We start from the raw sequence: 22,746 nt of genomic DNA, 5'->3' as shown, positions 1-22,746 counted from the left end.
AACTGGAAAACAAACAGATCCTCCACTTAATGATTGTACTCTTAGGTATAAACCATATGTAGAGCATATGTTTGAAGTGTGATCACAGTCTTTGGCCCTGTTTGTGGTGTTGTCTCATTATGTGTTGTCTCCTGCAAGTTCTGGGTATTTTAAAGGGTATTCGCTTCTCTGATGTCACCGATACCTCTGCCACTGTGCATTGGACTGTCCCCCATTACCATGTTGACAACTACAGAGTCACCTATGCACCCATTCATGGAGGTAAGTGCTTCTTCTATCATTCTACATTCTTCCATATTACCATTTTTTATACAACCTCTAGTGGAGATTGAGCTATTTTATAATGACTTAAGTACTTCTCCATTTAAAGCTTGGTGTATTGACAATGTAAACTTTATACACAGATCTACAAGCCTGTAACTCACAAATAATTAATAACCAGTGACACAATGCTTTTTTCTATAAGCAAAGTGTCCACAATCTACCACAGTTTACAAATTGACTTCATCAATGCACAATTTATAAAGTACCTTTCATAACTGTTTTCAAAACTTAGGCAACCGTAGCCAAAGTACATATTTTGGTAAAAAAATAAAAAATAAATTGCACATACAGCACAGTCAGTACTTAATAGCATTTCCTTTGGCAAATACCCCAGCTTGCAAAAGCTTTTTGTAGCCTAGGCTTTTTTTTTTTTTTTTTTTTGGATTAATTGTCACCCACTTACTTTCAGAATGCTTCTGGTATTAAGATATTCTTGGGCCATCTTGCATGAACATATTTTTAGATGTTAGGGACAGAGGACCATACAAGTTATTCTGAAAGCTCAAGCTTGTGTTTGTTCAAATACTTCATGGTGGAGTTTGTGGTATGTTTTAGAACATACCAGTATCTTTTTAGCTTCATTTACTCAACAGACTGTATCACATTTGCTCCCAGAAATTCCTGATATATTGTGCGAATAATTCTTGTGCCACTAGCTGCCATAATACACCAAAGTATTTTTGACTCCCTCCATGATTATGATAACTAGCTGGCAAGTTTTTGCATAGTTTTTAAACTTTTATAGTTTGTTGTAGCCAAAGTGTTCCTCAAGCCAATCAGAATAGTTCACCGTCACTCATGTATAAGTTAAACCTTTTTGCAGGCCCCAACTGTCATATAGGAGATTTGCTTATCTACATTTCTTGACGTGCCAATATGAATCATAATGAATCAGTAAATGTCTAATAAATTACTTAATTTTTAAGACCTCATAGCTGGAAAGTTCTCTAAGCTTTTGCACCTACAGTACAACAATTACTATTTTTTGGAGTGTTTCATTTTTATGATCATTTAATATTAAATAATTGTACATTACATTAGCAGACAATAATCTTTTATTAAAATAATATGTTTCAGAGGTTGTAACTTCTTTTAATAAAATTATTCAAATATGTAATTTATCCTAGTTTGCCATACCTTTTGCACATCCCTGTCTATGAGAAAATTAACTGAAAACCTTCAATTTGATAAATTATAAAAATAATTCATTGAATCTTGGAATTTTTCTTAAACTTCCATAGTTACACAATCAGTTTATCAAGTCAAGTCAAGAAGTCAAGAAGCTTTTATTGTCATTTCAACCATATATAGCTGACGCAGTACATAGTGAAATGAAAGAACGTTCCTCCAGAACCCTGATTCTACATACAACAATAATGTGCAACCTGGTGCAAACAGTGCAAAGACAACACAAGACAGTTCAAAACAACACAAAACAATGCAAGGGCAACACAAAACAGTGCAAGACAACACAGGACAGTGCAGGACAAAACACAAAACACAAAATAGCTCCGCCAGTAAACCTGTTGTGACAAGACAAAGTGAACAAAATTAAACAGTAGCCAAAATGTAAACAGAAATGTTGTGCAAAAGAGCAAAATAGCAGCAGTTCAGAAAAGATGTGCAAAGAAAGCATTTAAAAAGTTCATGGTAATGAAGTGATGTAATGTGGGTGGTACTGAAGTCATGAGTGTGTGAAGTGAGTACGGGTGTGTGTTGAGTCCGGGTTGTACAGATCAGTCACACAGATCAGTTTTGGTGTGTGTGTGTGTGTGTGTGTGTGTGTGTGTGTGTGTGTGTGTGTGTGTGTGTGTGTGTGTGTGTGTGAGTTCACTTCAGTTCAGTTCTTTGTTGAGAAGCCTGATGGCTTGAGGAAATAAAGAAGCCTGTGTCATTTAAACATTTTTGCCTGTCATTTAACATTGATGGCATTTGGCAGATGCTCTTATCCAGAACAACTTACAATTATCTTATTCATACAACTTAGCAACTATTGGTTTAAGAGCCTTGTTCAGGGGCCCAGAAGTGGCAGCTTGATGTGGCTGGGATTTGAACTTATGACCTTTGGATCCAACGTACAGTGCCTTAAGCACTTAGCTACCACCTCCCCTATTTTATCATATTAGTTTAGTTTAGTTACTTTAGTTTAGTTTAGTTTAGTTTAGTTTAGTTTAGTTTAGTTTATTTAGATTAGTATATTCTGTCTGATAGTGCTGCCATCTTGTGGTGCTCTGTATCGCATACATGACTTTGATACACAGAAACATGGTCAAAGGCTGGTTTTGTACATCCTCAGCAGACAGTCCCTTAACAGTCACGGTGGATGGAGGTCAGTCCCAGACTGTGCTGCCCAACCTGACACCCGGGGTGACCTATCGAGCGAGCGTTATATCAGTAAAGGGTCTGGAGAATAGTGAGCCAGCATCTGATACATTTACAACAGGTACAATTCACACACATATGAGTTTGTGCTGTATATTAATGCAATACACTAATGTGCATATGTCTGATGATCACAGAAACAATGCGCTGTTTGTTGTGTTGTCTTAATATTTGTTGTTTCCTGCAAGGTCTGGCCAAACCAATGGGTATTCGCTTTTCTGACGTTACTGATAAATCTGCCACAGTCCACTGGACTATCCCTCGTTATCGCGTTGACAGCTACAAAGTCACCTACATTCCCATTAATGAAGGTAAGTGTTTCAGCTATCATTTCACATCCTGGCTTAGTAAAAGCTTTAAAGAAATGAAATAAATAAAGAATAAAGAAATGAATTTTGAATGTATTGCTTTTTGCTTAATAAACAGTACAATTTTCCCACATATTTCAGCTTGTTAGGAAGTTGGGGTCAGAAAGTCATGACTGTAACATTCCTGTAATACATGACCCTTTGATTAGCTGCTCAGAGCTGAGCCATCATTTCCTACCAGCAGTCAGTGCACACAACTTCCCTAATGTGACATGGCCTTTTATGGAGATTCATATTTTATGTTACATGCATCTCCAACTTAAATACTCTACAAAATGGGCATTTTAAATGTCAGAAATAGCTCTCTAGCTATTGTGTCCACAATCACCCTATATTACTAACAAATTTTCAGTGTCATTTCTTTTACATTTTCTTAGAATCACAGGCTATAAACGTTATGGAATTAAACTATGTCCTCTTAGGAGTGCTCAGGTTTAAAATCAATCAACCTGTTAATCAAGGGGATGTCCAATCTTATCTGCAAAGAGCCACTGTAGGTGCAGACTTTCATTCGAACTTAGTAGGAGCCACACCAACTCCACCAGTTTCACTCAACTTTGGACTATCGGATGTGGTTCTTGCTTATTTGGAGTGAAAACCTGTACCCACACCCACACTGGTTCATTGGTGATAAAACTGGACATCCCTTAATTAATGTATTCAATCTACCAGAGTAGTCTGTTTTACCGATCTGCGGCTTCTTTCTGATACTACTGCCCTCTTATGGTAAACTGCATCACATGCATGCATCTAAAACTCTCCATAAAAGCTGGTTCTGTACTGCCCCTGCAGGAAGACCCATGACAATCACAGTTGATGGTGGTGAGTCACAGACTGTGCTGCCCAACCTGACACCTGGGGTGACCTATGAAGTAAGTGTCATATCAGTAAAGGGTCTGGTGGAGAGTGAGCCAGCCTCTGATGCAGTTACAACAGGTACAGTACAACAACACACACACACACACACACACACACACACACACACACACTCTTGATATGACCTACAATTCCAAAAACATTATCTTAATATTTAGTTTTATTCAACTTTCATTTTCAGGTACATCCTCATTACCAATATCTTCACATCAGCTCCTATAAAACAAATTTTCAATGTTAAATGTTCAATGTTTCAATTGGAAAGTTACAAAAATGTGTGAAATATGTTCCTGTTCCTGTCCCTCCCCCTTGAACTTAAGTGCCCAAGCACATTATAAGTATATTGACTAGGTTTTCTGGTTTCTTATTTGCGAAAGGAATGCTCATACTCTATGTATGACAGGAAAAGCCAGTTAACTACAGTTTACATTGTAGTTACAGGAACATGTGTAACAGGAAAAGCCAGTTAACTAATCAACTAACTAGTTAATGCTTGCACATTGTTGGCATTTTATGTTTCTTTAATAGATCTATGAGTAGAACAATGAAATGGGTACAACTTTCCACACCCTGTGAAACTATCTACTGTTGTGTAAATAGTGTCTGGTAGATTTTGAATAAGGACAACCTATAAATTATCTAAACATTAGGTTTATTATTTAAATATGCACAATAATTAATTGCATCTCCTCACTGGAGCTGTAGAACTTTTAGATCTTAAACTATTGATATCACCCAAATGAGGATGGGTTCCCCTTTTGAGTCTGGTTCCTCTCAATGTTTCTTCCTCATAACATCTATGGGAGTTTTTTCTTGCCACAGTCGACATGGCTGCTCATCAGGGATTAAACCACATTGATCACCTTCCTTCAATTGAACAAATTCGATTTGTTTTTGAGGTTTCAATTAAACTTGTATATTTCAAGTGACCACTCAAAGTGACTTATAACTATTCAAACCTAATTATAAATATTGCCTTTTGTTCATCTGCATAAAAGTTATGTGATGCATCGATTTAAGAAAGTGTGCATCGAAAATTACATCAAAATGCAAATACAAATATATAAAAGATCATAAATAAAAATATAAAACAAATTTCAGATTACTTTAAAAAAGGAATTTTTCAATGTGTAAAGCTTTCTGGCACTGCAGAGGGGATGACGCTGCCTGAATGGCTAAAAAGAAGTCGGAATTGCGAGAAATAACGTCAGAATTGCAAGAAAAAAGTCGAAATTAACGGAATGATGGGATTATGCAACGGGCTTCCATATGAATCCTCTCCTCGCCCCTCGCTGTTTTTTCCCCATTCCTCTATTTTTCGTTCTGCAGGATCTTCTGTGTTTGCCTATGCAGAGTGCTACAGGGTTTTAGTGGGTGGTGTGTCAGTAATAATGTTCAGTGGGGAAACACAATGCTCCATGTATAGTTAAATGGACTAAATGATGGACTAAATAATTAGAATCAATAATAGTTACTTAAGGAATCATTTCAGCCCTACATAGAATATAGATTAACATGGCAGAGGTAGAGCTGCACCTTCCTGGAGATAGACCAGGAAAGTCTGGTTTTATTTAATTTTTTTTTCGCACTACAATGGCCTGTTTGTGAAAGTGCCATGCAGAAGGCACTTAAGTGAATGTGAGTGGTCCATTTACTTTATAAACCTCAAAGTATACAAGATGTGACCTCTCAATTAATATAATATACTAAATTCTTTACAGATGCATCTCATCTCCTGTGTTGAAATGTATCTCAGACTTTTTTTGCATCTCTTTAAGTTTGTCCATGTGGAACATTTTACTTTTTTTCAGCATTGGACAAGCCACATGGATTGGTGGCGGTCAATATCACGGATACTACAGCACTGTTGCACTGGCAGCCGACTATTGCCACAGTCGATGGATACGTGATCACCTACAGCGCAGAAACAAGTAACTGAGATTCTTTTTTTTTTATCACACACAAATCATGAGCTAATTACCATGCTCTTTGTCAAGAATTAAATAAAATATATTGTCTAGCAGAGGTAAACAAATAAAAAAACATTTTTATTTGCTACCATACCAGAAAGATAAAAGCCTGAATACGCTGCATTTAAGTCAAAAAATAATAGCTAACACTATAATAATCTAAAGCAAGCTAGTTAAGTAGAATAGGTAATGAAAAAGAAAACAAATAAATGTATAATACATACACTAGAGTTTTTACTATAAGTTTTAATGTTCTGTCTTTGCATTTCACGTTTAAATTATCTTTATATTGGTGTTTGTAGTGTATGTTATAATTACAGTTTTAACTATTTTAAGTTTTGTTCAATTGTGTGTTATGTGTTGCTACATACTGTACTTGTGTGGTTATCCAGCTGTTGTGTGTAGTGCAGCAGGTTGTGGAAGGTTGAAAACAAATCATATACAGCATCATACATTTTTTTGCTAATGCTTTTTGTTTGTATTTATTTTGTTTTTTTTAGTGCCCCCAATAACAGAACGGGTTTCTGGAAACACTGTAGAGTTTGAGATGAGCTCGCTCTACCCTGGCACTGAGTACACTGTCAAAGTCTACGCAGTGAGGGAAGCATCCAAGAGTGCTGCCATGACTACCCAGTTTACTACTGGTAAAAACACACAAACACACACACACACACACACACACACACACACACACACACACACACACACACACACACACTTCAAGAGTTAGTAAAATTGATCTGGACCTTATAAGGTCTTAGAATTAGGTAAACCTTATAACCTTACACAACCTTATAAAAACAACACATGATGTACCATGTGTGGTAAAAAAAAAAAAAAACTTTTATAGGATTTAAGAGGCTAAGTAGCAGCATGGTGCTGCTATTTAAAAGCCCTTCATTAACTGATCATCAGCAGTGTGACTACCTATATAAATATTTTAGCGGTTTTTTGGTCTGGAGCATTCAGGTGTGTGTTGACACCAGTGGGAGGTCTTCTCTGCTGGAACTCTATCAGAATCACTGTCTTATGTTTCAATATATTTTTTCCATGAATATGTATTCAATATCTATAATTGTCCAGTCTCTACATTTCATTGTGTTTTTCTCAGGTGCAGTGAATGTTTTTGTTGGAGTCTCTATTCAATTAGATTCTAGCAGTCACCTCATGTATTGGATATTTGTAACCAATGCAGGCTTAGTGGCATTTTCACATCCTTTGATTGGATGGTCACTCGCAACCTGCATCTGACGCAAACTGTACAAGCTAAATATTTTAACTATATATAATATAAGCTATATATTTGTGTGGATTTAATAGCTTTAGTTATAAGAAATTTTTTAAATAATTTTTTTATTCCACATTGACTGACAGTGGAGAAGAAATCTGACCTAAGGACCTAAAAAAAAAAAGGTTCACTAAAAGAAAATGTAGTAATTTTACGAGGTTAATATTGATGCTTCTGCTAAAGATGATGTATGGAGACTTGTTCATTGTGTTCATTGTGTCTCTGCCTTTGACTCTGTTACAAGTTTTTCTATAGTATTGATGGTTTCTATAGCTGTGGCGTCATAATAATGGTATTAAAAAGTGGATTTATTCAGGTAGGACTCCACTGAAGGCCTAGAGTTAAAATGCAGGGCCCACCACCGATTAACACAAAGTGGGAAAGACATCAGCAATGATCTTAGAGAAGCATTTGTTACTGCCAATCAATCTGGAAAAGGTTATAAGGCTGTTTAAAAAAAAAAAATCAAACATTCTACAGTATTTACAGGTAGAAAAACATTCAAGATAGTTGCCAATCTTTGTAGAAGTAGATGTCCCGGCAAATTCATAATGTAGTCCTGCCTCCTCCAGAAGTTTTTGGATTTGCAGTGAAAATGCTTTTTAACTATTGTGTGTCATAAACCAGTTTTAGAAGGTGTTTACTGATAAAGATTTCAGTGAACTTTGTAAGTTGCTCTGAATAAAGCGTCTGTCAAATGCTGTAAATGTAAATTCACCCCGGGGTCAGACTGTGCAATGCTCAGATAAATTGCAGAAACTTGATAGTTCACTGTTAGCATTGTTCAATGTGAAAGTTCATGACATTACAATTAGAAAAAGACTGAAAAAGTATGGCTTGTTTGGAAGAGTTGCCAGGAGAAAGCTTCTTCTCTCTTAAAAAAGAACATGGCAGCACAGATTTGTTTTGCAAAGTTTCATCTGAGCAAACCACAAGACATGTGGAACAATACTCTTTGGACAGAAGAGACCAAATGAAGATGTTTGAGCATAATTCACAGCACAATATTTGGCAAAAACCAAACATAGCAGTACAAACACTTCATAACTTGGCACAATGGTAAAGATGACTTGGGACACCAAAGGACCTCTGCAACTTGCAGTCATTGCGTTGACAATCAACTCTATATACCTGTTAAAACCTTCAACAGAATCACTGAAAAAGAACAGAATCAAGGTGTTGAAATCACCCAGTCATAGTCCAGGCCTCAACCCGACTGACCAACAGTAATTAAAAAGACTTAATAAAGTCATACAGACCATGATTACTACAAGGTGTTGATGCAAAAGGTGGCTCTACACTAAGGTGTACTTAGTTTTTCCACACAAAGTTTCTGAATTTTGACTTGATTTAAAAAAAATACAAATTGAATAAAGGATAAATATGTCAAATAGGTTGTATTTACCTAATTCTGATAAAGAGAATATGATTTTTATTATGTCCTGATATGTGAAACCACAGAATATAAACAGGGGGTTTATTTTATCACAACTGTATACACCTGCCAGGCATAACATTATGACATTTTAACATTATGACTGGTGAGTGTATAAGACTGATTATCTCTTCATTATGGCACCTGTAAGTGGTTGGGGTATATTAAGCAGTAAATTAACATTTCGTCCTCAAAGTGGTTGTGTAAGAAGCAGGAAAAATTGACATGCTTAAGTATTTAAGCGAAAAGTTTGAAAAGTGACAAATTGTGATGGCCAGACGAATGGATCAGAGCATCTCCAAAACTGCAGCTCGTGTGGGATGTTCCTGGACTGCAGTGGTTAGTATCTATCAATAGTCCAAGGAAGGAAGAGTGGTGAACCGGCAACAGGGTCATTGGCTCATTGATGCACGTGGGTGGTGTTGATGCTCAACGGGTCAGAACTGTTTTGGCAGCAAAAGGGGGACCAACACAATATTAGGCAGGTGGTCATAATGTTATGCCTGATCGGTGGCAATAAAGTTATGCCTGGGCAGTGTATATAATAAACAAAATAATAAAATGAGTGACTTGGTCATGATCTTGTTAAGCTATACTCAGAATCATATATATATATATATATATATATATATATATATATATATATATACACACATACACATACACATACATGTATATATTTTTATTATTATTATTATTTTTCTTTATGTTTATGGCATTTTGGCAAATGGCTTTAACCAGACTATATTACAATTTATCTCATTTATAAAGCTAAGCATTTGGGGGTTGAGGGCCTTGCTATACGGCTCAGCATTCGCAGCTTGGTTACGCTGGGATTTTAACTCATGACCTTCGAATTAGAAGACCAAAGCCACTAAATGCCATATAAAGCCACTGCAAGCAGTATACTCTGTTACATTATAACTATACATTGTAACTAAAATGGCTACCTGCTTTTTATTGTTATACATCATAAAGCATGCTACTTCGTAACTAATATAAATTATTGGGGTTTTTTTTACCAACCCACAACTGAAAAGCATACAGTATGTGTTGAAGCATGTCAATCTTAATCTGGTGGATGGTACTGAAGTTTTAAAGTAATGTATCTCCTTTTATGCAGATATTGATTCCCCTGAGGATCTGGAAGCCACTAACATTCAGACAGAGACTGCCACACTGACATGGAAGGCACCACAAGCTAAAATCACTGGTTACCTGCTCACCTATGAGTCTGCTGATGGTACAGTCAGGGTCAGTGCAGCACATGTGACAAAATGCTCTTTAATTATTGATGTTTGTGATACTATGGTGCATATGATGCTTGCATATTTTCCATGACCAAACATTAAGAATTTAGATCAATTTTATGGACAAAAGGTAGTGGACACCTGACCATTAAAATTGTATGTGCTTTTGATCATCCCATTCCACGTTTAATCCCCATTTGCTGTTTAAGCCCCATTGAACATGTTCTACTACATTTTGAAGTGTGCATCATTTAAAATAGTGAGCCTCATACTTAGTGTTTGGAGAAGGAGAAGAACCACATATGGCTTGAAAAGTTTTCTATTTTTGTGTGATAAACATTCAAATTTTGTTTTGTTGTACAGTTTATTTTGTTTTGTTTTCTTATATTCTTGTTAAACCTTTCTTGCATTGCTTTGCTGTATGTTATATGGTTATTGTTTTAAAACACACAAACATTTATTTTGTTCATATGCAGCAAACTGGGTGAAGTTACAGTATGTAGATATACTTTGACCAAACAAATATATACAAATGTTATACTTTATTTTCATTGAAAAATTATCCCTTAGCATGAATTTCAGCTTTACACTCATAAAATCTATACAGTTTAGTTTTTCCAAACATTTAACTGAAATTCTTGTGAAAGGTGTTCTTTACTAGTTAAAGTTTTCTCTATGTTCAATAGGATTTAGGTGTGGTGACTGGGCAGGCCATTCCATTATAGATAACACTGCAGTCAAAAGTTTGCTCTCTAAATAATGCATGCATAGCTTGAATATATGCTTCAGGTCATTGTCTTGTTGTTCGGTGGAGTAGTGGCAGTCAACACAGAGATGCATGAATTATGGAATGGTAGCAATTTTAAGTCAGTATTCGTTTCACCCGGAATAAGTCTCCAACCTTTCCTTCTCCAAAACAAACCCAAATCATTACGCTTCAACCTCCATGTTTGATTTTAAGTGTGAAGCAGTCTGCTGACATCTTCTTTTACATAACGTGTTCACCAAATTTGCTCTCATCAGTCCACAGAACTTTCTTTCAGTCATTCACTGTTCATTTCTTGTGTGTTTTTGCCTTTTTGCCTAGTACATTGCCTGGTTGCATATAACCAAAATGAATATCCATGTCTCTCAAAAACTTTTGACAGGCACTGTATGTTATATACTTTTTTTTAAAGAAAAATACAAATGTGTGAGGGAAGGGGAAATAAGCTTTAAGAAAGAAAGAAAGAAAGAAAGAAAGAAAGAAAGAAAGAAAGAAAGAAAGAAAGAAAGAAAGAAATATATACACATACAATTTGTTTCAGTATGCAGATAAGTAGACAAGTACAGATACTGAATGGCTTTATCAAACATTAAAAACAAGATAGAGAATGAACCTTAAAGCTAAATAAAGAAAACAGGCAAGGGTCAGACAATAACCAAACATCATTAATTAAGACAGGTCAGAACAACCAATAAAACCAGAAAAAACAGCAAGGCTCATATAACTTTTGTATGTCATATACTAGGAAAAATCACACAGAGCATATATTACAATACAGTATAGTACTTTGCATTGAGAGTCCTTTAAAACCTCAATGATCCTGTGAAAGCAACTGAATCCAGGTGTGTGTGTGTGTGTGTGTGTGTGTGTGTGTGTGTGTGTGTGTGTGTAAGAGAGAGAGAGAGAGAGAGAGAGAGAGAGAGAGAGAGAGAGAGATTAGAGGATGTAGTCTGCCATTAAGGCTACACCTTGTCACTGGAAGTCAATCTATGTTATAAGAAAATTGTAGTGAAGTCAGCATTGTCTCAGAGCATTGTCTTTCAAATTATACTGTGACAATAGTTACTTCTTGACACTGACTGGTCTGTGTTGTTTCAGGAGGTCATCTTAAGCCCCACTTCCACATCATACAACATGAACCAGCTAAGCGCCTCCACTGAGTATACAGTGTACCTGAAGGCCATCTCAGGCCCCCTGAGGAGCCACATCATCTCCTCTGCTTTTACAACCAGTGAGTCCACACATTTTAAAGAGTGAAGCATCATAGATCTTTATAGAAATACTGTGTGTTTCTCATCAGCTTTGTGGGTTGCTAGATCAGAAGTGCATTATTTTCAATGCATTAGCAAAGACATGCATGCACCTGGGTTTCATTAGTTTAATACACTCTTTTTTAGATGAACATAAAATGAACCTATGCAAACATTAGATCCATAATTTGAATGAGTAAAACAATGGGATATCTATTCATTAGAACCATAGAGTTTTTTGTTTTAAACCTTTTATCATCAGAACACATTTGGTCAGACTTGTTTTTGAGGATTGGTTTAAAACTGATTAATTAAAGTAATTATTATTGATATTAGTGATAAAAACTCATTAAAAATATCACGAATTAGGCAATAGTGGATTGTGGTTAAAATAAAAGCCATTGGCCTTCTGGTTATGTTTCCAAACCCCTGACCATACACTGAATATCACTGCTCTATGTATCATGAATTTAAAGAATACTACCAATACCTCTAATGAATGAAATTAATATTATTTGTTAGATATATAATTTCTCTTTTTTAGGAGGTCATACAGTAGCTAGTAGGATGTGTGTGCTATTTTGGCCATGACTTTTGCAACCCTCCTTTGCATTTTGTTTGTGTATGTGGCACAGTTGGAGTTCTCTACAGACATCCGAAAGACTGCTCCCAAGCTCTGCTGAATGGAGACACCACCTCAGGCCTTTACACAATTTACCTGCGTGGTGATGAGAACCAGCCCCTGCAAGTCTACTGTGACATGACAACAGACGGAGGCGGCTGGATTGTACGTAATTAATTACCCTCCATTTGCTATGTATGGAATAAACCACAACGAGGCATACTGCTACAGAAAAAATTATGAATGACGCTTCCACATGATGCAGACCAATAGGAAGTGGAGTTGCTCTTATACTATATCACAGCAGTATATTTCAATGATATTATTTTCATTAGTTAGTAAAACAGTACATTAATGTTAGGAAACTGGTCCATGAACTAATGAACAATTTTCTATTTTTAGCTCATTGGGAAAAAAATAAATGTCTTTCACATTACAGAGAAATTGGAAAAATTCAAAGCTCTGTACTCAAAGGTTTTCCATGTTGGAAAGGAAGCATTGAAACTGGAGACTCCTATCATTCGTCTTCTTACAGAAAACTTTACAGATGAAATGGTGCATCTTCTAAAAACAATAATGTATGTAAACATAAAACTGATTTGCTATCCAATCAGCACTATCAAAAATAAACAAATGTGTTGATCATGGTGACCAATCAGATTAACAGCACTGTGGTATAAAGCTCCACACTATGAGACAACACTGAGTGATCGCCTGTGTAAAGTTGTTCCCAGTCAGTTCCTGTGTTAATTCTGCGTAATTTGCTTACTTGTATTTGTCATATAGGTGGAATGTAAATCTTTGTAAATTATGCTAATTATAGTAGTGTGGGTTTAACATGCTATTTGCCTGCAGGTGTTCGTCAGGAGGCAGAGTGGTAAACTGGACTTCTTCCGTAACTGGAGGAACTACACTGCAGGATTCGGAGACATGAATGACGAATTCTGGCTTGGTACGGATCGTGGGAAAACATCTGTGCCTAATAAATACATTATTATACTGTAAATTCTTAAAATGTGTACTGGGGACTAAAGCCTGAGGCACGTACTGCAAAGTAAAAAAGTTTCTTCTTATTATTAATATTACTGTATCGCTCCCTTTGTGTCTAGGTCTCTCGAACCTGCATAAGATCACCTCCCTCAGTCAATACGAGTTGCGAGTGGATCTCAGAGATAAGGGCGAGCAGGCATACGCTCAGTATGACAAGTTTGCTGTGTCTGAGCCACGCGGTCGCTATAAGGTGCATGTAGGAGGCTATAGTGGCACAGCAGGTAATAAATCCTCTGCCTAGAAAACATTCCTATCATAGTAAAAAATCTAATCAAACTTTGGTTTATTGGTATTGATAAATTCATAGGCCTTTAGTCCACTATCTGACTGTATGTAATGCACAGTATGTATACTTTTTATATAATATCCTGTGTCCTGTGTGTTTTCAGTTACTTCCTGAAAGCACTTACCGAAAAAGCATTATAGACTTCCTGTGTGCTAAATATAAATCCATTCGCATTATTATAATAAATCTTCCCTAATCCTCTTTTCTCATTTCTAGGCGATTCGATGACATACCACAACGGCCGTCCTTTCTCAACTTATGACCACGATAATGACATAGCTGTCACCAACTGTGCCCTTTCATACAAGGGAGCTTTCTGGTATAAGAACTGCCACCGGGTCAACATCATGGGACGATATGGGGACAACAGTCACAGCAAAGTATGTGTATATACATATCAAAGGACTTTTCTTTAAAAACAACAAAAATAATACAATTAGTTTTTATTTACAAGTAATTAAAAGTAGTGTTGATTAATACTCCTAAATGAGCACTGACATTAAAAAGTTATGGCCCATATACCATGTTCTAGCTCTATATTCATACATCATTATAACCTCTTATAATGACCTATATAGCTTTGTAAACCCAAAAGCTTTATAACTATATATCACTGAAATATCACTATTAAGCTCTTGTAGTTAAACAGCTGCACGTTGACTACTTTCAAATAAGAGAAGATCTACTAAAATGTTTGCTGAAATGTCATATATGGGAGGTGGTATCTCAGTGGTTAGGGCTCTGGGTTTCTGACCAAATGTTCAGGGTTTCAAGCCCCTGAATTCCCAAGCTGCTACTCTTGGGGCCCCTGAGCTAGGCCCTTAAACATCTATGCTCCAGGAGCACTGTAACATGCCTGACAACAGCTTACTACATTGCTGGGTTATGCATAGAAATATCAATTTCCCTGTGGGATCAATTAATAAACTAAAATGTACATATATACTGTATGTACTCCTTTGGTCACCTTTAACTATCTTTTATCTCTAGGGTGTAAACTGGTTCCACTGGAAGGGTCATGAACACTCCATTGAGTTTGCCGAAATGAAGATCAGACCATCCAACTTCAGAAACTTTGAGGGAAGAAGAAAACGGTCGTAAAACATTACTAAAACAACGCCGTCTTTTCTGACATTCTGCCCTAACTGCATCAGTCCAACCTTTTCAGCCACCAAAGCAGAAGCTTAGCTGTATCTCCCCTTCTCCCTCTCTCTTTCTCTGTCTCTTGCTCTGTCTTTCTCTTTTTCATTTGATAAGCCAGTTATAATTGCCATCTATAAATCCTTGTTCCAGGTTGAAGTTCAGCATTGATCTTGCGTGGCGCCATTAGCTTAAGTACTGGTCCACAGCTTCACTCACACACAGTCTATACATGAGAGGTTTACTCTCTCTTTCTCTCTCTTTCTCTCACACCCACACACGCATACACACCAAAGACTACAATTTGGAGTCACTGTATAACAAATCTTTCAGAAAGCACAATGGGGAGGGGTGGCTTTGAAAAGCTTTTCAATTTACAAAATTTAATTATCTCTCTCTGTACCCCATCTGGCCATGGTAATTCAATCATTCCAAGGGTAGAATGTGCGTGTGCGTGTGCGTGCGTGTGTGTGTGTGTGTGTGTGTGTGTGTGTGTGTGTGTGTGTGTGTGTGTGTGTGTGCATCTTCACTGTTTTAAGCTCACGTGTTAATTGTCATCCATCCAGTCGAGAAGTTAAAACCCATCTTGTGAATATTAGCCTCGGTGTGACGCGTTATTTTATCCCTGTCCTTCTACCACCATCCCAACTGACCAGACAGGAACAACAGCAGTATATGTCACGTTTCACTGCAACGGACATACCGTGCACGAGTCTCAGCATTCAGACCCAACGACACCAATCCATCATCCACATCGTCCATCCACAGTGCGGTGTGTGTGTTCGTTTTAAGAACCTATTGCATGCTACATTCAAATGACTGGTGCTGAATCTCTTTACTTGATCACCAAGGGTTCATTTCACAGTGGTGATTTTGCAGTGTACTGCCATTGGGACACACAACAACAGCACGTGTTTCATGTGATTTTTTTTAGCAACCACATCTGCTCCGAAGTAAAGGCAGGACCTATATCAGTGCGTCACTGATGTAAGCGAGTTCACCCAGGCCAATTATGAGTAATGATAATGAATGAGAGTCATAAGGTTAATGTTGTGCAGCAGATAAAGACTTAAGAAAGGCCACTTTCATTTTTTTAATCAACATTGTACATTTATATAAAAAAGGTATTGTACACAAAATTAATTAATATACAGAGTCTTTTTGTCCCCCCCCCTGCCCAACATTCCTCCATTCCTCCTTCCCTCTTTCCCTCCCTGACACCTTTCCTGCAATAGACTAAACCACTGTCCTTATTAAATACCTGTGTAAATTAAAGTCTCTTGTTTGGTATTTGAATATGATTGTTTTTTTTTCTTTATTTTTTAATTGGGTGAACAACAGGTGTTTCTCTGTAACCCATATTACAATAAAATGGATTTTGTTTTAAAGAAAATAGTATGACAGTGATTATTCAACCTCGTTGCTTGGTTTTTGTCAACATGCAAAGCCTGCATACAAAGTATAAGGCCAGATAAACACATACTGTTTAAAATTGGTATTTTTTAGGGATATAAAAGTAAACAAAACACCACCACAATATGTTCTCCATTTCTCCCAATTTCTCATGTTACCTGCTACCTGTATACTTGATGATGTGTATATGTAAACAGTGCAGTGACTAAACCATAAAATTAAAGCGATTCATATTTCTGTATACAGTGTTTGTAATTGAACTATATTTTGACGTAGGGAGTCTGAGAGCATATTTTAGTCAACGGTTTAAATATCAGCCAAAGTTAGAAGTAGCAACAAACTTAATGTTACAACTAGTTAAATATCTAGCTAAGTAACTCGAATAGCTCTGTGGTAGGAGAGGGATCTGCCCCTCTGACATTACTAAAAATAGACATCTGCAATCTGTTCTGCTCTGTAATAATGTTAATCTGCTAAAATCCCATCAATGCACCTTAATCTACAGTCTCTTAGGTGGTCCACAATGGTGGCATTATATGATCAAATACTTTTATTTTCTTCTTTTTTATTAATATAACAACTCGCTTTTACACAATACTGTATGTACAGTTACATACATACATTTCTATCTATCTATCTATCTATCTATCTATCTATCTATCTATCTATCTATCTATCTATCTATCTATCTATCTGTCTATCTGTCTGTCTGTCTGTCTGTCTGTCTGTTTGTCTGTCTGTTTGTCTGTCTGTCTTTGTCTCTCTTTTTATCTAAATATAGAGCACAGCCAAGAGTTTGATGTTGGGAGGTGGGGCCCAGGAGGTGGGGCATATACACTACAGAGAGCATTAAATTTTTTAAATACAGGACGAATGATCAAGAATCTCATTTTCCTGATTGATGAATTCTAATATCTAAAAAATGATTTATTTCTCTCATAAATAAATATGATCGTATTCAGTTTCATAGCATCAAAGGTTAAACACAAACCACTCAGTTTGATTACAGGGCCACTTAAAGCTCACATGGATGATCAGACCTGGGTCTGCCATATTGAGTGGGGCACCTCGGGGCACTGATCGAGTGGGTGTGGCCAAACGGGTCAGAGAAGGTGGCAACCAATTGACGTTTATTTTGAAGGTAAGTCCCGCCTACCTGTGGAGAGGAAAAAAAAAGTACAAAGTCAGAAGACCTGCTGTTGAGACATGGATCAGAGAGTAGCTCGTAAATACTCTCTCTCTCTGTGCACGCTTGGGGCGAAAGGGTTAATAAGGAAATTCAGAGCGCAAGCGGCGGCTTAGAAAAGGTTGATTGCCTATTCATGGTAGGTAAATGTTATGGGAAGGCTTTGAAAGTGAGCTACAAAGCCGCACCCTGAGCTGGTTATAGACTTAGAATAAACAGAAAGAGGGATTGTTGTGTGCAAGCAGCTGATGTTAGAGAACCGCATGCAGTGGTGTCCGCCAAACGTCAAACGGAAGATCAGCTGTTTACTACAGTATGAAACACGGACTATTTCTGGACGCGCTACTAAACATCTGGGAAACCAGGCAAAAAAAGTGAGTTAATATGAGCTTTGGGAAGTGTGTAGAAAGTCTTTTCAGCCACGCGCGTGCTGTTAACAGCTGGACGAGTTCGGTCCGAAATGCCGTCAAAGTCTCTGCGGTCCCGGCTGCCGAAAGTCCTCTTCCTGGCTGTGCTTATTGCTCTGTCACTGTACGTTTTTGAAAAATGGACATCCACTTTACCATCTATACCGTCTCATCCTCAACCATCCGAGGTTTACAGGCTCATCTCTCCGTCAAGTTATAAATATCTCCTCAACCAGCCTGACTTGTGCAAAAACAGGAAACCTTTTCTGGTCCTCTTGATCCCTGTGACAGGTTATGACTCTGAATCCAGGGATGCCATCAGAAAAACGTGGGGTCAAGAGAACCTGATCCCAGACTTTGACATTGCCAGGCTGTTCTTCATCGGACAATTAAGGGAACGCGACCTGAAGTTCGAGGAGGACCTTCTGAAAGAGAGTACGACATACGGAGACATCATACAAATGGACTTCCTGGACACTTATCACAATCTCACTATCAAAACTATGATGATCATGAACTGGATGGCCAGCTACTGCCGCTCTGCACGTTACGCAATGAAGATCGATGCAGACATCTTTCTGAACGTGCCTTATCTTGTAAAGTACCTCCAAAGCAAGGCTGAGCACAACTTTATCACAGGGTCAGTCATCACAGATGGCCGGCCTCGCAGGGACCCGAACAGCAAGTGGTTCCTTTCTAAGCAGCTGTACTCTGAGAACTTGTTTCCACCTTACGTGTCTGGTGCTGGATATGTGTTTTCAGCTGATCTGGCCAAGAAGATCTCGATGGCCTCCAAGTTTGTGCGTCCAATCCCAATGGAGGACGTGTATGTGGGTTTGTGCTTGCATTTCCTAAACATCCGCCCTCAGTTTGCATGGAAGCTGTGGCCTTACAGGAACCTGTTTGAGGTCCGCCACTTGGATTATGACCGATGCGTCTTTGCAAAACGCATCATAGTTACGGGTTTTACTTCCACACAGCTTGTAAACATGTGGACTGATCTCAAGAATGCTGCATTTTCATGCTGATGATTCAGCACCTCTGCTGATGCACTGAAATGTTTAACCAAAGTCAATGGAAAGGGTCCCATATAAACAGTGGCCTTTATTAAAGACATACACTCCTTGACAAAAATTGGCCAAGCCTAAAATGTTTTTGGTCAGGAATTTGACAAATACAATTTAGAGATTGCATTTAAAATTGACTACAGTATGTTTAACTGTTTAAGCATTGTGGGTAAAATTGCAGATGGCCTTTTACAAAAAGAAGTCGGAATTGTTCCTATTAATATTCAGGATGTGTTGAATTTTACATCAAAAATTTTTTTTTCATCATTATTATGCTTTAACACACAACAAGCCTTTTTCCAAAACAGGAACCAACGATTTGCTTTTAGGCCCATTATTAAGAAGCATTTTAGGCCTGGCTAGGGTTTCTTTTTGTCCAGGAGTGTTGACCTTAGCACTGCAACGTCATGGAGATTTGCCTTCCTCTTAATAGAATATCAGGATAAATTATTAATCACTGTCAAATGTTGCTCTTTATGAGCAATGCACTTTTTTGTGCCTTATTACATAAAAAAAACTATCTGCACTGTATATGTTTTTGTTTATATTTCTGCTTATTATTATTAATAATAAACATTTTTATTTATTCTGTATTGTTTTGAAAGTCTGTCTATAAGATAAATGTGTAGTGTTTTTATTGTTGTCTGTACATTTGAGTCAACAACAGCTGGAACCAAATTTCATGTGTGTGCAAACACACTTGTCTGATTCTGATGTACAATATTACAAGTGTCTAACAGATGAGGGCGCTCTTTCTCTTTTAAATTTCCCAATGGTGTGTATGATTTCATTAACTCTGAAATGCAGTTATGTTTTAAATGCATTTTAAATGTTTTAAAGAAAACAGTAATGCTAGAGAAATAAACATCGTTATTACATAAAATGTTTACCTAAAAGATGTTTAAGATGTTATTCTTTTAATCATAATTTTTTACAAGAAACACAGATAAAATAACTTGCTTAAAAAAGTCCTTATGCTTTTGTCTCCACGCTGTTCGGCCAAGCACTAAAGGTTTGCTCGCAACGGGGCAATAAATGTGACAGTGAAGCCGCCAAACAGAAACCGAGGCAGTATCTCAGCAATGATTTTGTGAACTGACACAAAACATCGTAGACATCTTCAGGATTGCTGCTCCTCCATATGTCCAGTTTATATCAACCTTTCCTCCTACCATTAAAAACTTCTACCGGTGTCTATGGTAAAAACATACACATGATGACACTATAAATCACCCCTAAATCCATTTTCTTTAAGGTATGGCCCTGCTTTATTGATTGCTTAGGCAACTTAATAGTGTGTCTGTTAATGTGCAGCTCACCAAGTCTGAGTGCCTGGCACTAAATCACCTAAGAATACAGCTGCAATATATGAGATAATGCTACTTGGAGCTTTTTTCCCACTATTTTTGGTGATTGATTGTAAAGCTGCTAAACCCAGGTAAGTAAAAATGTGTGTGGTGATAACAGTTTGAGCATTGTATCTGGGCCTTCAGGAATTAGTAGGAATTTTCTCAATTACATGATCTCGAGCTCTAAGGAAAAGACATTTTCCAAATATATCAATACATCTAAAAGCCCAGGTGGTTCAGTGGGCTGGGTGTGAGTGTCTGTTCTGTTTTTTTCAGGTCAAGTCCCATCCAATAAATGCTTCATGTTAAATCCAGCAGCTTACCAGCAAGCTAAATTCTTATTCAATTCAATTCATTTTTATTTGTATAGCGCTTTTAACAATGAACATTGTATCAAAGCAGCTTTACACAGATATTGTGGTGATTAAAAGTAAATATGTTCTTTGTAAGTATGTTTGTCCCTGATGAGCAACTGGGGCAAGGAAAAACTCCCCGAGATGGCATAAGGAAGAAACCTTGAGAGGAACCAGAGCCAAGAGGGAACCCATCCTCATCTGGGTTGCACCAAATGTCCATTTGAAGCAATCTCTATATATCTGGTGCTTCTCTGATCGTAATAATTATGGTTTGAGTCTGGGATCAAATGCTGTACATTTTTCCTTGTTAGTCTTTATCAATCATTTCTGTCGCTGCTGGTTGGGTGGGGTCTAGAAAGCAGGTGATGAGGCAGGTTATCTTTGAGCAGGTGAACTTTGAACTATCGAGCTCAGGGATGCAAAAAAAAGCTTTACCACTGAGCCACAACACATCAGAGAATGTGACATGAGGGGTGTGTGTGTGTGTGTGTGTGTGTGTGTGTGTGTGTGTGTGTGTGTGTGTGTGTGTGTGTGTGTGTGTTGATTGTGGTTTAAGATTCAGATCAGGTTTTTAATAAATAATAATTTTACAGACAGACATGAAAAAAAGTGGATAAATGAACATCCGTGTATACAAATAGAATTTTTTTTTTTTACATTTTATAAATGTATGGATTAATTCATTTAGATTCATATTTAATTTATGAATATATTTAACATTAAGTAAATAGTTTTCAAAAAGTCAAACTATTTAAAATGTTACTAAATTATACACTGAGCACGGTAAACATCTATATAAGTCTTTAGGATAAGAGCAGTTCTGCCATGATGTTGCCTTTTTACCCGTTATTTAAAATACTTGTGAATTATTAGTCTCCATGGCATCATGTGTACATCTGATCCCCCATTTTATAAAGGAAGTAACAAGTAGCCTGCCAATTACATTGATGTCATGCAGTCTGTTGTCCTCATTTTTGTCCTCTTTCACTTTTACACAATCTTATATAAGTGTTCAATATCGATGCTCTGCTTTCCTCCTATTACCTCCTCCTAAGGTAACAGTTGCTGACTGCGTCTAGGTGCTCCTGAAAATCCTTCAATGATTTATTGTCAAACACTGCCTTCCCTATTCAATTCCTGATTCTCAAAAAGGGTCATATTTTAAAACTTGTTTGCTATTTTTTGATTCTATACTTCTACTGCAGAATACATATACTTTTTCTTTATTCAAATCATAATACAAAAGCTTTAATAAAGTCACAGATGAAATCTTTAAGACCAGAAAATAGGTATTCGCTAAATCTCAGTATATAAAGGCAGAGACGATGAGTATTCTGCATCTGTATCCCAGCAAAGATCAAAATCCAAATACTATTAAAAATCAATCTTCTCAATCCGTAGCTATCTATCATATGAAACATCATTATATCCCATTGCACCAAGTCCACGATTTTGTCCCAGCATAAAGTTGTAAAGAAGCAGAAGTTGAATTATACTACATTAATATTATTATTATTATTATTATTATTATTATTATTATTATTATTAGGACCCCTACAGTGTTACATGTTAAGAATTGTTTATGATAAATGCATGTAGGCTTTGTGTTGAGATATTTTCACGTCTAATATTGCCTTATGCATGAACCCACACATCAGTTCTGATAGAAACATTCCAGCAAGACTGTGATGATATAAGTGAGTCTCATCCATGCTCTTGTTTCGAAAATGGTACAAATGGCAGAAATAGCATGATGAATCATTAGCACTGTGGTGTATGTGTCAATCTGAGCAGGTGGCTATAACAGGGTGATGCATCTCAGCGAGGCAGCACAAGTCATAAGAAAATGTGCAATTTGTGTGCTATTTATTAATTTAGGTATTTATTTGTTTGTTTTAGAATATATTCCGAATTTCTTTTTTCTCTGTGTGTGTGTTTGTGTGTTTCAACCGCCATTTACA

At 37.0% G+C, this 22,746-nt stretch overlaps 2 protein-coding genes across 3 annotated transcripts in view; both read left to right on the top strand.

Annotated features, from left to right (window-relative positions):
• tncb (tenascin Cb) overlaps nt 1-16,400 on the top strand; it is a 54,426-nt gene extending 38,026 nt beyond the window's left edge. For both annotated transcript variants that reach the window (XM_046841617.1, XM_046841618.1), the window contains 13 exons: nt 139-261; nt 2,621-2,767; nt 2,895-3,017; nt 3,867-4,010; nt 5,762-5,881; nt 6,421-6,564; nt 9,767-9,897; nt 11,758-11,890; nt 12,545-12,696; nt 13,387-13,483; nt 13,641-13,802; nt 14,084-14,247; nt 14,858-16,400. In XM_046841617.1, coding sequence (XP_046697573.1) covers nt 139-261; nt 2,621-2,767; nt 2,895-3,017; nt 3,867-4,010; nt 5,762-5,881; nt 6,421-6,564; nt 9,767-9,897; nt 11,758-11,890; nt 12,545-12,696; nt 13,387-13,483; nt 13,641-13,802; nt 14,084-14,247; nt 14,858-14,968 — 1,751 coding nt within the window. In that variant the 3' untranslated portion in view covers nt 14,969-16,400. The remainder of the gene's footprint in view (nt 1-138; nt 262-2,620; nt 2,768-2,894; nt 3,018-3,866; nt 4,011-5,761; nt 5,882-6,420; nt 6,565-9,766; nt 9,898-11,757; nt 11,891-12,544; nt 12,697-13,386; nt 13,484-13,640; nt 13,803-14,083; nt 14,248-14,857) is intronic.
• Nucleotides 16,401-17,596: 1,196 nt separating this feature from the next.
• Nucleotides 17,597-19,976, top strand: b3galt8 (beta-1,3-galactosyltransferase 8). The gene has a single exon (XM_046841775.1). It carries the CDS (start codon nt 18,067-18,069, stop codon nt 19,039-19,041), a length of 975 nt encoding a protein of 324 aa, XP_046697731.1. The 5' UTR covers nt 17,597-18,066; the 3' UTR covers nt 19,042-19,976.
• Nucleotides 19,977-22,746: the final 2,770 nt, after the last annotated feature.

The sequence above is a fragment of the Silurus meridionalis genome, chromosome 27, assembly GCF_014805685.1.
Source record: "Silurus meridionalis isolate SWU-2019-XX chromosome 27, ASM1480568v1, whole genome shotgun sequence".
Classification (NCBI taxonomy): Eukaryota; Metazoa; Chordata; class Actinopteri; order Siluriformes; family Siluridae; genus Silurus; species Silurus meridionalis.
The sequence above is the reverse complement of the archived record's forward strand: the minus strand, read 5'-3'. Positions and strand labels throughout refer to the sequence as shown.